This window comes from Canis lupus, chromosome 30 (assembly GCF_003254725.2).
Source record: "Canis lupus dingo isolate Sandy chromosome 30, ASM325472v2, whole genome shotgun sequence".
Lineage (NCBI taxonomy): Eukaryota > Metazoa > Chordata > Mammalia > Carnivora > Canidae > Canis > Canis lupus.
Window position 1 is genome coordinate 28,436,069 of NC_064272.1, and position 18,527 is coordinate 28,454,595.

The 18,527-nt window shown below is 36.3% G+C and overlaps 1 protein-coding gene across 12 annotated transcripts in view; it reads right to left on the minus strand.

The window, feature by feature from the left end:
- Positions 1–18,527, minus strand: part of HERC1 (HECT and RLD domain containing E3 ubiquitin protein ligase family member 1) — a 183,827-nt gene that overhangs the window by 21,567 nt on the left and 143,733 nt on the right. For 10 of the 12 annotated variants that reach the window (XM_049104117.1, XM_049104126.1, XM_049104124.1 and 7 more), the window contains exons 48-63: positions 18,180–18,354; positions 15,808–16,078; positions 15,458–15,671; positions 14,461–14,717; positions 13,251–13,378; positions 12,159–12,286; positions 10,915–11,115; positions 9,434–9,564; positions 8,462–8,661; positions 7,967–8,072; positions 5,974–6,120; positions 5,276–5,377; positions 4,068–4,241; positions 2,484–2,777; positions 1,017–1,082; positions 740–865 (exon numbers count right to left, since the gene is read on the minus strand). In XM_049104117.1, coding sequence (XP_048960074.1) covers positions 740–865; positions 1,017–1,082; positions 2,484–2,777; positions 4,068–4,241; positions 5,276–5,377; positions 5,974–6,120; positions 7,967–8,072; positions 8,462–8,661; positions 9,434–9,564; positions 10,915–11,115; positions 12,159–12,286; positions 13,251–13,378; positions 14,461–14,717; positions 15,458–15,671; positions 15,808–16,078; positions 18,180–18,354 — 2,720 coding nt within the window. The remainder of the gene's footprint in view (positions 1–739; positions 866–1,016; positions 1,083–2,483; positions 2,778–4,067; positions 4,242–5,275; positions 5,378–5,973; positions 6,121–7,966; positions 8,073–8,461; positions 8,662–9,433; positions 9,565–10,914; positions 11,116–12,158; positions 12,287–13,250; positions 13,379–14,460; positions 14,718–15,457; positions 15,672–15,807; positions 16,079–18,179; positions 18,355–18,527) is intronic. The other 2 variants (XM_049104128.1, XM_049104127.1) reach the window with 1 other exon arrangement.

Genomic DNA, 18,527 nt, shown 5'->3' on the forward strand with positions numbered 1-18,527 from the left:
TTAGAACTATGTGATCTACAGGGATTTCAGCCAATTGTGCACAGTTTATTTATTTTAAAGATTTTATTTATTTGAGAGAGAGAGTGTGTGTGTACATGTGCAAGCAGGGGGAAGGGTTGCAGAGACAGAGAAGGAGATAATCTGGAGCAGACTCTGCACTGAGCACAGAGCCCGACACAGGGTTCAATGTCATGACCCTGAGACCATGACCCAAGCCGACACTTAACTGACTGAGCCACTCAGGTGCCCCAATTGTGCAGTTTAAATAATATTAATAACAAAACAGAAAGAGGAAAGGGTGGTGGGGAAATATTAAACACTGGCTGGAGATTATCAAGAAGTGGAAAGCTGAGGGGATATACACAAGAAAGAGGAGTGCATCCTGGGACTTAGTAACATGGAGAAGAATGGAAGAGAAAGTAGCAGCTTGAGAAAGGGCTTGGAAATAGACTACCATGATTATTAGAGGGGTGTCAATAAAATCTAGCTAAAGATCTCTGTAAGTTAATGACCACAATACAGAATCAATAATTAGGAGTTTGTTAACATCTATAAATACATACTACACAGGCCTAATGCATGTTAATTCATCACATTTGAAAGCAAGAAAAATTTAGAAAGTTATTTAGTTATTCCTCACAACAGATTACACAATGGGTAAACTTTATCTCATAGTAAGGGAATCAGAAATGTTAAGAGTTCCCAAGTTTCTTCTCCACTTCTTTGCCCTATTAGTCACCTGTTGGGCCTGTGAGAATGAGGGAGCTGCTGCAGGTACCATTACATTCCTTCCAGCTTCTGCCAACTGTCCATGCCTGCCAGCACCCCACAGGTAGACATCACATTTACCTCCCAGGTGCCAGTCCTAAAAAACCACAATCATCTCAAAATTAGGTTCAACCATACATTCAAACAAACATGTGCCAGCCTCTGTAAGAAATACCAGGTTACAAACAAACAAGCATTTAGAACCAGAAGATTTACTGAGAATCGCCCACATAGTTATCTTCACTGACCTCAGGTCTGGAAGTTGCCCAAGACATAATTTGTTCATCCATGCCATTAATCCATTTACTGTTATCCTACAGGACACAGAAAACATCAGGATCAATCTTGCTTAAACAAGACTTATCTGTTTTTTTTGGAAAAAAAAAATGCTTCCCTCACCCCCAACATGAGGCCTGAACTCAGGACCCTTAGATTAAGACCTGAGCTGAGATCAAGAGCTATATGCTTAATTGACCAAACTACCTATGTACTTCAAGATTTATCTGTTATTAACAACTAAGTCTTCTTTCCATAAAAAAGTTTAGTAATACTATAAGAAAAATTTTCTAATGGTATAAGAAATTAAGAACAGTTTTATAATCATGTCAAACTTGACTATGCATGGTTAATATTTCCCTTTATCATAAACACTTTATGATCAACTGTCACCATCACTACCACACTGGTGATTCAAAATTAACCATTTATGTTTTCTGAGCACCAATGGGCACAAGGTCATGTGCAGGAGTCACCACCCCCATGAACTTGCTGTACAGCAGCAGGCAGGTCACTTCATCTTTCTAGGCTTCAATTTCCTCATCTACAAAATGACAGATTTGGGGCAAAAAGGCTTAGAAGGATGCTTTTTGTTTTTTTAAGTTTTATTTATTTATATGAGAAAGAGTGCATGAGAGCATATAAACAGTGAGGGGGCAGAGGGAGAGGGAGAAGCAGAGTCCCCGCTGAGCAGGGAGCCTTATGTGGGGCTCAATCCCAGGACCCTGGGATCGTGGCCTTAGCCAAAGCAGACACTTAACAACTGACTGAGCCACCCAGGTGCTGCAGAAAGATACGTCTTAATTAAATTATATTTTATATCTAGATAATTTCCCTCAATTCACATTTATTTTATATTATATCTATATATTTTGTATTCAAACATTTGTATATATATAAATCATAACTAAATAGGTTGTTAGGTCAAGCACTGGTCTGCTCTATCTATGCAGGCATTTCATTTACAGCATAGTTTCTACATCCAGACATTCCCAAATACAATCAAAGAAAGGACAACTGGAATGCTCTTCTATATTCTCATTTTATGGTGATTAAAACATGTTTAAGGTATCAAATAATTGAGAATCTATATGTGGAATAAATCCACAAGGTGATCCAAGCAAAGATGCTAAAATATGTATAAATAAGGTACAAAACAAGGAACCTATGAATGGACAAAAAATGAGAAAATAGGGGACTATGTCACTGAAAGTTAAGAAGCTTACAGGAGCCTCCGATTCTCATGTAAACCATCTTTGTCACCATAGAGGGTTGCCATAAGACTGAAAGTGACTATCTGAGAGCAAAATATTTTAAGTTTATCTAAGGGCATCCTTCCGGCTATCCCAGCTAGGAAATACTTACTGAAGGTCTTTTACTTGCTAAACACTCGTGAAACAATCTGAGCTATATATAGTAGCAGTTCATATTATGCTTACCATTAGGAATAGAAGTTCATCCTCTGGAACAGGCTCTAGATCAGGAACAGTAAAAGATTCTGGAAACTGTGCTCCATTGGTCAGGGCTTCAGCAGCTTTTATGGTGGTTGAGAAACATTCTAACCAGGCCCACTCATTTGGATTCCAGGATGCTGGGTCAGGGAGGCAGTTCTGGTGGTGTGGTGGCACTGGAGGGTTACATAACAGCTGATCCAGATGCAGTCCCACAGCGAGGGAAGCCAGACATTGCATGTAGGGGCTATGAACAAGCTGATCACCACAAACCACATGAGGCTAAGAGGAAATACAAGAATGTTAAATTGAAGAGCTTATACCAAATATTATAAATTAACCTATTGTATTCTGAAAACCTGTAATTGTATTTTTTAAGTTTACTGGATTTTTTTTTTTTACATCTGAAACTAAAATGTTAACAAAGTGGAATTTAAACAAAAACTTAAAAAAATAAAAATAAATAAAAAGCTGTTTAAGATTTTTACTTTGAAATAATTTTAGATACACAGAGTTAGAGATAGCACAGAGAATTCCTGTAAATCCTTAACTTCCTCTAATGTTAATATCTTATAAACCAAGAAATTAATATTGGCCACAATACTAACTAAACCACAGAATTTTATTTGGCTTTCCCACTGATGCCCCTTTTTTTGCTCCAGGATCCAATCCAGGACGTCACACTGCATTTAGCTGTACAGTTCCACTATAGTTTTTCATTAATAAAAAGCAGGTAACCAAACCATGGCAACCTGCTCCTGTTTCACATTTTCTCCTTTATAAGAAAATCCTGGGAGCCATCAAGGGAGATCCCTCCTCCATGGCCCTCCCTAACTGTGGCAGAGCAACTCTGTGAGACGCTAAGCCACTCGCAAAAGAAAACCTGGGCAAATGCATCAGTGAAGTTAACCAGATACAGTAACAGCTGATTGTATTAATGTAGGTTGGTCAAAAAAGAAGGAAAAAAAAAAAAAAAACCAAAGAGCACTGCCTAGAGGCAGTACACTGTGACTACCAAGGGCTGGAAAGCCAACTACACAGGATCACAGCCTGGGCTACAGGTCCAAATTCCCTTATTTCTCATTCTAGATTTAAGGACCCTACTCAGTTCAGCCTTAGCTCTTCCACTAAACTTTCCACAGGGATTCCCCTGATAAACAGAGAGAATGTTCATTCTGATATCCATATGCACCCCCACACCTCCCAAGTGGAGGACGGCAAAACCACATAAAAATAGATTTATGGGTCCAGAAAGGGAAAGTTATGTTCTACAGCATAACTACTGTAAGAAGTTTTGAAGCGGATATGTAATCTGAAAAAAAATTATACAAACATATACAAATTTGGGGGTTACTTTAAAATTTTACTGCCACTAAAATAAAGTAAAAGCAGGCTGAGGATTACTGAACAACTGTTTTAGGCATGATTTAACTTTATTTGATTCTGCCAAAGAGCCCCCACTCATTTTTTCCTCAGACCTTATGCTCTCATGGAATAAATTCAAAGCTGCAATTCAAATTCCAGAGCAGGAACTGCTCTGATCTGTAACTCTATCAGTGAGTGTCAAGTTACCTTTTCATAGGCATACTGCTCCTGAAGCATCACGGGTAGTCGCTCCAGAAACGCTCTCATGCAGGGAGCCATGTTTAATCCCAGAACACCCTGCTGTTTCAGCGCTGTCCTACAGGTTGCTAAAACATGATTGGCAGCAGCCCATTCTGCTGTACAATTCACGACCAAAACATCCTGACAGAAAATAAATCATGCCACGTGATAGATTTGTTTAAATAAAAGATAAAAGAGAGAAAATTCTATTACCATTCATATCTGAAATTCCTTCCAGTTATTGCATTAAACACTTTTGCTTTTTGGACAATTTACACCGTACCTTTAATGCCTATAACTTCAAAACATCCTGAATTTTAAGTAAAAACAGATTAATAAGAAATAACCATAAAATTTGTGAGCTATCTTGGATTTGCTGATTCTCCTTAAGGAGACAACGTTAATTCTTTACTATTTCATAGGACTTGTAGGACAAGGTAGCCAGTATATTTCAAAAGCCAGACATGACCACGCGAGTACTAGAGGCAAGAGTACTTTGTCTGCTGAGGGACACATCTGCAAGAGAAGCAGCACTGCTCTAACTGGCTCTAGGATTTATTCTACATAAGCCACCATTGCCTTGGCTCTGATTCTATATTATGGACTGTTCATGAAGGTTTACAGCCCATTTTAAAAATCTTTTAACTAATAAAATGTAAATTAAAGTAGTACATTGGTTCTATTTATGAAGGGTATAAAGAGCAAGACTGCAGGAGATAATGTCGTATCAGAATTACTTTAGAACAGGGGCTAATTTTTTTTTTTTAACTAGAATATTACATTTGAAAGCCAAGATACATTTTGTATATTTGAGTTAAAGGTCTTTGGTCCTCCTTTTTAGAGAAAATTCTTTTTTTTTTTTTTTAAGAGAAAATTCTTTTAAGAGTTTACTGCTATCTCAAAAAATCATGGCAGAAAGTGAAAATCTACTTTATAACAGTGGAAATTAAGTTGTTCAATAATTAAACATTTTCATCAAAGTCTAGGGTATAGTAGAAAGAATACTAGATTATAAATCAGGAGGCCTGGGTTCTGGTTTTCCTTCTGTCACTAGATAGTTGTATTATTAGAATTTTATGTGAAAGTTCTCCTCTTTTACATAGAGCTGCTTAGACTATGATTCTAAGGTACCTTATCGACTTCTACTCTAGAATTTAACATAATAGCAAAATTACCTTTGATCTATTTGAGCAAGCAGCTACCCCAACATCTGGAATCCATACTGTAGTCTGAATAGCTCCAGAGCCTATTACAACAGTTTGCAAGACAGAGCCATCCTAAAATGAGATGTATTTATATCAGTGCACATCACTTAACCTTAGTCTTTATTTTTTTTTTAAGATTTATTTACTTATTTTGAGAGAGAGAGACAGAGAAAGAACGAACATGCATGCACAAGAGTGGGGGCATGGGAGAGGCACAAGCAGCGGGAGAGAATCCCAAACAGACTCCCCACTGAGCAGAGAGCCCGATCTGGGGCTCGATCCTATGACTCCGAGATCATGATCCGGGCCAAAACCAAGTCAGATGCTTAGCTGACTGCCCCCACTCTTTATTTACATTTTTAAATTTATGCTTCACATTCACAAAAACATAGTCTAAAATCTACACCGGCTAAATTTAGCAATGTCCAATTACATAGCTACCATCCAATTTTCTGGGGCCTTTTCTAGATGACTTTAAAACTATATCAAAAAGAAAAACTAAGAAATAATTTTGAAAGGAGTTTCTTCAGTTATCTAAGATCTTAGAACACAAAATATTCCTAAGATTGGTTGGGTTAAATTTTATCATATATAAATTAATAATAAGCACTTAAGATAAAAATAACATCTATATTCTTACCCTTAAAAAAAAAAATCTATATTCTTACCCTTAAAGACCAAATGTTCATGAGCCCACCCAGTCCACCAGACACGAGGGCCAACCCATCAGAACTAAAGGCAACAGTCCGGACAGGGGTGATGTGTCCTCGTAGCTGATAAACACACTTGGCTCCGGCTGATTTTCTATATCCATCCTGCAATTCATTTTTAATACATATTGAAATTAAAACAAATTTATAGATTCAATATTTAGAATTCACTCTTGAAAATTTTGTATTTTATAATGTGGCATAAAATTGGGGAGGAGAGAAGGACACCTCTCTCAAAAGGTTTAGCTTGAGAGAATAATAAAGTATCAATCTTGTTCTCCTTTGTTCCTTTGTGAGTGTGTGTGTTTTTTTTTTAAGATTTTATTTATTTATTCATGAGAGACACAGAGAGAGGCAGAGACACAGGAAGAGGGAGAAGCAGGCTCCATGCAAGGGAGCCTGATGTGGGACTCCATCCTGGGTCTCCAAGATCACACCCCGGGCTGAAGGCGGTGCTAAACCACTAAGCCACCAGGGCTGCCCCTCCTTTGCTTTGAGGCTGAGTTTCATCTTTTTTTGACACACTTCAAAGTGAATTTCCTATTCTTCAAACTGGCAGAAATAACATTTCTAAAGTTCCAATTATCTCTTAGACACAGAAAAATTCTAACTTCTGCTTTTTAATGAGTATTTTTAAATTTAGCTTTATGGAATTTTCATTTTTAGCCCCTAAAATTCATGCATTGTACATGTTGGTTTTATATTAAGCAAGTACTTCTTTTTGCTGGCCAGTGGTTTTTTGTCTGCTACTTGGTGTCTATTTTCATGTTTACTGTGCAGGTTTTAAAAGTGAGACAGATAAGACCTGTCCAAAGGGCCACTCTCTAGCACAAACAGCAAATAAAATTTATCTTTAGTGCTTCCACTTCCACTTCTGTGATATTTTCCTCCCATTAGTGAGTTATTTACCTCTCCCTCTTCACCCCTCTCTCCCTGCCATTAAGCTCTCTCTTCCTTCTAATTATGACAGAGTATAATACTAGATGTACTTATTTACCCAAAGATGACCTAAGGCATATTTCTTCCAGGGGTATTTATATCTCGAGCAAAAGAGAGAGCAACAGAAGGTACAAACTGTTAGCTCAGGGATGTCATTTGACCACCCAGTGTTTTAAAGAATTTTAATTCAGGTGCCAATGTTTAACACTGGGAGATTTTACTTAAAACACTGGATTTTTTTTTAAAAGATTTTATTTATTTATTCATGAGAGACAGAGAGAGGCAGAGACATAGGCAGAGGGAGAGGTAGGCTCCATGCAGGGAGCCCAATGTGGGACTCAATCCCAGGACCCCAGGATCATGCCCTGCACCGAAGGCAGATGCTTAACCGCTGAGCCACCCAGGCATCCCAAAACACTGGATTTTTTGCTTCTATCAGAAAAAACTGAGATAATCTAGTAACAATAGCCTCATTTCTGGAGGGTGACAACTCTATGGCAGCTGTGTCCTTTATAGGAAAGATATATGCTTCTAAGTTTTTTGCTTGTTTTTACCCTCTCCATGCCTCCAACTCCTAGCTTCCTAGATGCCCTGTAAGGATTTATCTGAATTTGTAACCCCTGTTTAAGGTAAAGGAATTATTCTTCATAGGGAGAATTTTGGTATCAAAAGGAGGTACTTTGGACAAGGGTGCTCCTATTTCACCACACCGAAGACTTAAAACTTAGGACTTCTCTATCTGTAGTGTTGAATATATCCAGTCCCATAAATGATCACACCTCAATATTTCTTGAATAACTCACTTTAACAAGCAAACATGTTGTCCTGACTTATAAAAATAAAGCTAATTCAGAAAACACACAAAGCATGAAAATTATTCAGGCTTCCCTAATGGATCTTGCCCTTTTGGATACTAAGTATTGAGTATCTCAGTAATCAAGGGAGGATTACTTTGATAACATATACCATCTATGGTTTCAGATAAGGTCTTCAAAAGCACCAGAACATTTACCTGGCAACTGGACTCCTGGTCCCACCATCCTTCTGAACCAGCTGCACTGGTCTGCGTGATATCTTGTGAAATACGCCAAACACATACTAAGCCACTCTGACAGCCACTTAAAAAAAAAATTGATCACATAAAACCAAGACATGTCAATATGCAGAAGTAAATATATTTTTGAAAAGCAATTAAGACCTGATAAAACTAAAACAGTATTATTTTTTACATTTATAATGGGTATGCTATAATCTTTTACAAGAAATACAAATAGAATTAATATTCTAACAACATCACACCCAGTTAAGGAGATTGCACACCAAGGTCCACATTGGAAAATTATTCTTTTTTTGTCTAAGATGATCTCACAGTATTACACATTATGAGAATTGCAATATGCAATAAACTGTTTAAGACTACTGAGAAGCCATGTTTAATGCAAGTAACAGTCTATACTAATATAAAAATTAAGATACACACACACACACACACAAATTTATAACATACGTAGCCATCAGCAAATGCAATTTGGATCCTTTCCCTGGGAGGCTGCACCAAGCAATGCCATTTACAATAGATGGATGGCAGAGTGAATGTAGACAACGCCAGCATCCTGATATAGGCCCCCAGAGTTTCACATTTTCTTCTTTGGCACATGTCATAAGAATATGACCTGTTGGGTCCCACTTCATACTAACAAGAGTATCCTTAAAATGGTAGGGAGAGAAAAAAAATCATGGTAATGCTTCCTTCACAAATACTTTAAACTTAGTAATTTATGACCTGTACTTCTATTACTCAATTATTTTGAAATCAATGTTTTATGCAAATAAGATACTGTCATATCATTCCCAATAACTAGACCTAGACTGCATTATATGTATTTATTTGCTGTAGTCAAAGTTCAGTAAATGCTAGTTGAATAAATAATGAAATTCTGATTTAGAAGGAATATTCATCTTTCACTAGCATTTTAAGTTTTTTTTTTACTTATAACCATTAAAATATAAAAAAGAAGAAACTTTAAAAAAAGCAGCACTCCTCATAACAAAATAGTGAATATTATGAGAATCTAAGATATATTTGTGTTTATATGGCTGTCATCATTGTATTCTTCTGACACTTCTTCAACACCTTCCAACTCCTGGCTTCATGCACTTATACCACTTGCCTAGAGAGCCCTGTAAACATCAAAATTAGCAACCTCTTTTTGAGGTAAAGGAATCATTCTTCATAGGTGGAATTTCTAGCATTTGACAGGGGGTGTTCCAAGGGTGTTCCATTTCACTGTTTTGGTTTTACTTCTTTCTTGGCTTGATGGCTTTCTTACACAGATTTTCCCATGTATATACATGGCCCAAAGACTTTGTTAACAATAAAATACTCAATTGTAAATGACTGATGTAAAAAGTTTTAAAAAACTGGTATCAGGCAATACTATGTAATAAGAAAAATAACCATCTGGTAAAGATGCTTTACCTTATGTGCATCAATTAGAACAATGCCTCCTTTCTCAAGTGGTTCTTTTGTTCCCAGTAACAACTTTCCATCAAAATATCCCACTGCAAATGGTCTGTCTTCACTGAACCAAGCAATGCAAGTTACAGACACTAACATGATAAAAACAAATTTCAAAAAGAAAGAAAATATAAGCGATTCCTTTGTCATTGTCTAACTTAAAGACAGACTTTACAACAAATATATGGTACTGCAACCACTGCAGGTAATTTTCCAAAACTGATAGATTTATTAGACCAAATGTAGGCTAAAAGCAGAGATTCTGTGTAACCCACTTTAGAACTGTTATTTATAAGTGACAAGGATTACCTTCATTTTTTTGTTTTTTTTTTTAGATTTGTTTTATTTAAATCCAATTAATTAACATATAATATATTATTGGTTTCAGAGGTAGAGGTCAGTGATTCATCAGTCTTCCATAACACCAAGCGCTCATTACATCCCGTGCCCAATCATTTTTAATCTTTAATTTCTTTTCAGGTAATTATTGAAAAATTAAATTCCCTTGCTGATTCCAATTCAATGTACTGGTTTCTTTCCTTTTGGCCCAGAATCTACCATGAAACTGAGAAATAAAATAACCCAAGTCATAGAAAGAAAATTACCTGTCTCTTTTTTTGCTTAAAATTCCCTACTCAGTGTGTTGCCATATTCTACCAAATACGTCCTATTTCTAACAATCTACATTCATATTTGCTTCTTTAAGTACAAATAACCTTGGAAAGCTATAAGAGAGGTAAAAAACAGAGTTTATCTATGAGAGTATAATGGAGACACAGGAACTGAGTAGATGGGAAAAAGACTTTTCACTGTTTATCTTTTTAAACTTTAAAATTTTTCAACCCCATGAAGGCATTATCTATTTAAAAAAACTAAATAATAATAATAATAAAAATCCTTGTTCTATTGTTAATAGAATACCATGTAAGCTGAGACTGTAATCTGTGAAATGCTCCACCCCCCCAAAACAACTATGTAGTAAAATGCCTATGCATCCAAAGGGAACACAGTAAGAAAATAAATGAAAATATACTTCCTACTAACTCTTGTCACACCAGAAACTTCTCTCCTCCTCTTCCTATTTCCTCAATTTTATTCATTTGTTAACAATTTCATTTCTACCAATAATTGTAATTTTTTTCTCTTGGACATTTCTAACTTTCAAGGGAGACTTGGAGCCCTACTCCAAGAGTTCAGACACTTATACAAAGAATGAATGACTAATAAAATACTATTAGATTTCATTTTGGCAGAGATGTATTGTAGATGTTGGAAGAGAAATATCCTTCAACTTAGTAACTAATTAAAATGAAATATCAACCGGACAATTTAGAGAACAAAGCCAAAAGTAATATTCACTCAGCACTTTTAAAAGTGCCAAAAAATTAAGTTTTTTGATTGGGAGAATAATTTCTCAATTAGACACAAGTCCAGTCATTTACCATCCTTTCGATAGCAATGTTCCAATTCTCGACGGTGCATGGTGGACACATCAACAACTTCAATCAGTCCTAGAGATCCATCCATCCGTCCCACCAACAATAATTCTGGAGACTCTCCTGACCACGCTGTAGCTGGACCCTCCTCTGGCCAAGCCAGGGCAGATACCCAATGAGGCTGAATATCTACTAATCCTTTTCCTCCTAAAGAGGGAAAAAGTTGTTGTTGTTACTTAATTTTCATAAACAATAATAAAAAATAAATACTACTCAATTTTAATAGTACACTCAAGGCAGTCCCCAATTTCAAAATAGCCTAATAATGACTACAACTACAAGGCAGGATCCTTCATTTATATACTATACATGATTATCAAATTCATAGGCTTTTCTGTGATTACTAATGGGATAAAAATGATAGCCTTATTACAGAGGGAGTAAAGGAAAATACTCAGTGTAGAAATGTCACATGCTCTTTTCCTAATAATTACTGAAAATTAAACATAAGAAATTTCCCTATAGTTAAGGCCAGCTGTTCCTTCAAATATATGAAACAGAACAGCTATTCTCTAAATATGCAAAAATTAAAAAATATGGATAGGCCTGAGATTACAATAATCTTTACTTTTTAGAGACACAGTATAAAAAATTGACATGAGTTTGTACTGGTGAAATGGACAATTTTAATAGAAGTATTTCAAGTGATTTCTATCACTGAAAACTCATAGCTCAAATCCTATTATGAACACTAAATACTCAAATCCTCACGTACAGTAGTACGTGAAGAGAACTTTTAGTTTACAGATACCAGATTAGTCAAAACTCCAAGAAAGGAGTCAGGAAACGAGCACATCCTCTTTAATTAACTAATTAATTAATTTAAAGATTTTATTTGAGAGAGAGAGAGAGAGAGAGAGAGAGAGCATGAGCGGGGGGTGGGGGGGAGCAGAGAAAGGAGAGGGAGAAGGAGAAGCAGACTCTTCACTGAGCAGAGAGCTCACTCATGAGGCTCAATCCTAGGACCTTGGAATCATGACCTGAGCCAAAGGCAGATACTTAACCGACTGAGCTACGTAGGCATCCCCAACATCCTCTTTAATTTAAACCATAATATGTGTAGATCTACAAAGCTGATGAATAGATTGTAAGTTTTAGGATGAAAGGAAGCCAGTGTTTGGACTCAGAAAGCTAAGAAAAAGGCTTAAAAAGTACCTTCAGTAGTTTGCTAGTATTGGCAGGGTACTTACCATTAACTTGCCAAATATTCACCATCTTTTCCAAGGCCCCAGCTAGGTATTTGCCACTGATACTCCAGGAAACAGGTGAGAAACTTGGATCACTGGGTGACCCCAGGCTTTCCTCAGCATCTCCTTCTCTAAAATATAAGAGACATGTATGGAATTCTAATCCTCATCATCTAAAAATATACTAAACCCCAAATCTTAAAATAAAATAAAGGTTTCTGATGGACTAGAGTATATGATACAGATTCTTTCATTTTGAAGGCTTGGCGAGCAGCAATTTGACAATCACATATTCGTTCATATTTGTCATGCTGTGAAAAATGTAGATTTATAAAAGGAGTGATGCTTAGGCTTCACATTTAATGTAGTACCTATTTTGTCAACAAAGACATTCTGATTTTGCATGGGTTGTGTATCTGGGTATTATTCAGAACACACTGACTCTTGTTTGCCTAATCCCTAGGAAAGTTCTCAGAAAAGAAATACCTACAGCTAGCTATAAAACTATAAAAACTGCTATACTCTGCTACAGAGGAAATATTAATTTAATTCCTAAATAATCCTTAAAGAATAATGGAAAATTAGGCTATTGTTTGTAGAGCTTAACATTTATTATGCTAGCACAGTAGACCTTGATTTAATTCTAAGTCCAGATATTGATAGTTAAATTTTTTATTTTCTTAATTACTATCCTGGAAATTTAAAAACATACATTGAAGATATATAGTAAGACTATTGTATAAGAAAAATGGTAAAAAATTTTTAGTAACAATTTGATTATGTTAACATGACCAAAATGAAGCACGTCAGGATTCTTATTTTAAAGCAAATTCTTTTTTTTTAAATTAATTAATTAATTAATTATAATTAATTTATTTATTTATTTATGATAGTCACACAGAGAGAGAGAGAGGCAGAGACATAGGCAGAGGGAGAAGAAGGCTTCATGCACCAGGAGCCCGACGTGGATTCGATCCTGGGTCTCCAGGATCGCACCCTGGGCCAAAGGCAGGCGCTAAACCGCTGCGCCACCCAGCGATCCCAGGATTCTCTTATTTTAAACATTATACCAGAAGAGCAGATGTTAGTACTCACAATCTATTGAACACACAGGTTTGTTGCAGTGAATATTGCTTCTTAGTAACATTCCACACTCGGATGGTACCATCATTCCCACTTGTTGCCAAGAGTCCTTTTTTATTACACCAAACACAAGTCATTACCTGTAAAAGTTTAAAAAGTCCAACAATTTTTTTAATTCAGTTTTTAATTCCAGGATAGTTACTATATAGTGTTATATTAGTTTGAGATGTACAATATAGTGATGTAACAATTATGTACATTACTCAGTGCCCAACATCATAAGTTAATCCCTATTACCTATTTCACTTATACTCTATTCACCTCTCTTCTGGAACCCTCTGTTTGTTTTCTGTAGCTAGGAGCCTGTTTTTTTGGCTTGTCTCTTCCTTATCCCTTTGTTCATTTGTTTCTAAAATTCCACAAATGAGTGAAATCATGGTATTTGTCTTTCACTATTTATTTCGCTTAGCATTATACTCTCTAGCTCCATCCATGTTGTTGCAAATGGCAAGATTTCGTTCTGAAAAAGTCCAACAATTTTAAGTTTTTATTTAAATGATTGTCATCCTCTATCAAATTTTTTAAAAATCTGAGGAAATTGTAAAAGAAGAACATTCATGTTATAACCTAATATACATGATCTCACTCTTCTCTAATTGGCATGTAAACATACATCTATTTGTATGGCTTTAAAGTACTACGCCCAAACTCATTTGAGTTACTGAAGATACTGTTAGAATCTTTACTAAACATATTTATTTAAATCAATAAAGTATAAATACTTCAATGTATTTAAGTGTTCTACCAAATAAACATAACAGACTAAGAGGTGACTTTTAATTGGTAAATAATGGAGGTCAGTCTTCATTTCCTAAATTGCCCTTGTCAATGCTCAGGAGTCTAGTGAGTTAGATTAAAATAGTGCGGACAATTTCTTTTCCACTTTGCATGTATAAGCCTTCATCTTTTGTGAGGCAATTCCCTTGGTTTTTTCTCATCCCTTATCTGGTTTTTCTATTTGTATACTATTATGTCAACCCAACATAGAGAAAGGAGAGCTGGTAGCTACTAGACAAGTATTGATAAGAGTGTGTGTGTGTCTGTGAGAGACAGACACAGAGAGAAAGGCTAAGATCTGAACTGTGAGCTCTTTAAGAAGAGCAGAAACTATTTTATCTTAACATAAAGTGATTAACAGATTTCAAGGGCTCAAAATACATACCCTGTTCTGATGAGCCTCCAACTTGATAAAGGAGCATTTTCTGAGATCTCCTCCCATATCGGCGAGTGTTTGGGGAGTAGTTTGATTGTCGCGGTCATGCGCAGCAAGAGTGCGCACAAGCTGTTGAGCAGCCCATTGCCTATGCTGTGAGGACAGCCTGGAGGAGAGGCAGCAGGCTGCCAGGGCATTAGCCAGCTCCAGAGGGCCTACAGCAGAAGGATCATAGGAAGGATGGGCATACAATTGGGCAGTTAAACCTGCTTAAACAAAACAATGAAATGATGCCCAGGTAAGAGCTGGTAGTGGTAAACAAAAAAAATGGGTTAACCCATATCTTTTAAGAATTAGCACTTTTGCAAGCAATCATTTACTAAAATATACATAACAAAGTATAAGCATTTATCTTATATAACATTCTATAGTAAATCTGATTCACTGAAAATACATATCTCTAAGGACACACAGACTGAGAATGCAGCAGAAATAATCTTAAGGCCAGGGCAGAGGCAGCATACCCTAAAAAGTAAAAGTTTGGCTTTTGCTGCTCAAAAGTGATCATAACAACCAGTCAAGGGCCTGAGCTAATAGATCCAAAAGCCCATCTATCTTGGCCAAATGGTCCTGATGAAGAGAAGGGTAGACAATAGTGATTAAAGAGTCCCTTCAAACCATAACCATTTTATGACAAATAGAAATATAGCACTAACTTTATCTAGGTTTTACTAAGGAAACTAAACAGGATTATTATCTATTAGTGACTCAAACCATAGTCTAATAGAATAATCTAATCAAACCAGACAAATTTGGTACATTTTCTAATATTTGTTTCCATACACAATGAAAAAGGATCATGCACTTCTTTTATGATCTGAACTTAAGAAGTATACACAATGCTATGTAATTCATCACTTACAACAACTCTAAGACAGTTTTAAAATGTATGAATCAAATTGGTTACAAGACTATAAATTTAAATGGTAAATGGTATGAAGCTTACCTTTTTTTTCAACTTCTGACTTATCATAGTTAGGTCTCAGTTTGGCCCCCTTGTCTGCTAGTAATGCCACAAGGGCCTGAGTTACTACAAAGTTTGGGGAGGTCACAAGCTTATTCTCTTCAGCAATTCCTCGGAGAAAGCTGGGTAGAAACTTTCGCTGAATTGGATCATCGACCGTGGTTAGATTTACACCTGTTGCAGCAGAAATCAAGTTCTGAAGAGGCAATTAGAACAAACATATTTAATTTTTACATATAATTTTGGAACAGAATGATTTCACTCCAAAAGGCTGTTTAAGAATTGGTTGGAAATAAACCACTCAACAAGAAAAGCACCAAAAACTAGCTTACCTGTGTACACAACTGCACCAGGAGTTTTGCAGCACTAGGAGTGTTTGATGCCAGACATCCCACTGCTGTGCTCAGATAAGCCAGGCAAGAGATGGGCTTACTGGCCTTGCTATGCCCACCTCGTGAGCGTTCTGAGGTGCTTGCCATGGCAGAAGGGCTGGTAGAGAGGCCAGCTCTCCCTGCGGCGGCCAAGCACATTAACCGAACCAGTGTTCGGATATCTGTAAGCCCCAGAGACTCAAGACCAGCAGCCAGGCTACAACTGGAACCACTGCCAGGAAAGAAACACACTTCAGATGGATAAAGAAAACAGATTTCTGACGGGACCATGTGGAGCCCCACATATCATCCAAAGTACAAGCAACCAAAATAAAAGGTAAGTTGCAATTTCACTAGTTATATATATGAAGTTCATATATATATGAAGTTGAAAAATTTTAAGTAAGCTGGAAACTATTACTGAAACTTTTTAAATTTTAATATTTTATTTTGATTTAATATATTGAAGTATAACTGAATTACCAAAGTATAATGTACAGGAAAGTTCACAAATGATGAATTTCACAAACTGGGCAATCTCATGTAATCATTTCCCACCCAGATCAAGAAACAGAACATTACCAACACCTCAGAAGCCTGACTGCTTGGGCCTTTCTCAGTCACTAGCCCCTTAAAAGTAACCAGTATCACTGACTTATAAAGTCATAAATCAGTTTTGCCTGTTTTGAACTTTATATAACAATAAAGTCTGTATTCTTTTGTGTCTGGCTTCTTTTGTTCAGCACTATGCTTGTAAGACTCATCCGCGTTGTTGCATTATAGTAGCAGATACTCATTTTCACTGACATATTAATAAAATCTACCACCATTCATTTATCCATACAGATGACAATTAGGTGGTTTCCAGCATGGGACTAGTTATTCTGAACAGCACTGCCATGAGAATGTTCTTGCCTATGTCTTTGGGTGCACATATATAAGGATTTCTGTTGAATATATATATACCTAGGAGTAGCTTTCTAGGTCACAGAGTATGTTAATATACCCCTTTAGTTGATACTATTAAAGAGTTTTCCAAAGTAGCTGTATGATTTTCTCACTGGCAGTGTATGGTGGTTCTAGGTGTTCCACATCCTCCTGCTCACATCCCCTCCCCCCTTAAATTTTAGCCATTCTGATGGGTGTGTGTTAATATCTCACTGGGTTTTCATTTTCATTTCTCTGAAGACTAATGAGGTTGAACACCCAATTTTTCATGTTCACTGGCCATTTGGAGATCATTTCATATTATTTTGCATTTTCTCCATTTTTCTTTTGGGTTGTCTCTTTTTCTTATGGATTAATAGGAATTCCTTACATATTCTATTGGTTACACAATGTTAATTTTTCTCCCATTCAGTGGTTGGTTTACTTTCTGACTTTTTATTTTCTTAATGACTTTTGCCGAACAGAAGTTCTTTTTCAATGTAGTCCAATTTATCACTCTTTTTCTTTATGATGCATGCTTTTTGTGACTTGCTTAAGAAAACGCTGCCTATCCCAAGACCAAGAATAAATTCTTTCTACCTTATAGAAACATTACGAGTTCTCTTTCACATTTAGGTCTAAGAGCCACTTGGAAACATTTGTTTTATCTAGTGTGAGGTTGAGGCCAAGGCTCACTTTTTACTATGTGAATAAACCATCTGACCTAGTCCAAGTCATTGTAGACATCTTTTCCTCATTGTTCTGCAAAAAAAACACTGTCATAAATCCAATTGTAAATCATGTGCTTATCTATATATGTGGGTCAGTTTCTAAATTCTGTTCTCTTCCACTGTCTAAACTACCTATTCTTGAGCCAATACCAGAGACCCATCCAAATTTTATTTTGAGTCTTTCTTTAGGGTTCTTCTCTCTTCACTGATTTACTGTTTTATACCTATAAGAAGTGCTTAACCACTTCTTAAATAGATGCCTTTTAGGTATTCTTGACTTCCTTCCTTTTTAAATACAACATATCATGGCATGAACATGGAAGGAATCTCCATGATGGAATCTGCAGGTTGAAGTAGCTACCTAGTTGGTCAATTTTGCAGAAAAATGTACTCAACCTTTTATTTTATCTTGCACCAAATGCACTGACAGGCTTAGTTTCCCATTTCAGATAATAAAAAATGTTTGCAGTTTACTCAGCTATTATAGTACTGTTATTTTCTACCAAAAAGAGCTAAGTTATTTATTGATGGACTGGATGAATAACAATGATAACTATGTCTAGCTTCTTTCATTCAACAGTAGATATTCAAGGTTCTAAAAATTCTATCTCATCCTCCTAAATAATTCCAGACTCTAGAAACTAACAGCATCATTTGACACTAAATAATACTCACCTGACGGAGAGAAGAGACAGTGCTCTCATTACCATGGTTCTTGCCAGAAGAACCTGAGCAGCAGCAGTCACTCTCCTTAAAGCCACCACCCGGTCATGAGGGTTTGCTAAGGCAGCTGCCTGCTCACCCAGTGTTATTCTTCCAGAGGAACTCTTTTCTACAGAGCCATGGCAACCTGAAAAACATATCCCGACTACTGAAAAAATTTTCCATTCTATCGAAGTTCCAGGCTGCAAACCAATGCATTTTGCTCATCTGGACTTTGTTACATAGAAAAGTCCTTGGGAGAAATAGATATTTCTAAGACAACAATCTATTACATATGTGGGGGATCTTTTTGGTTTTATT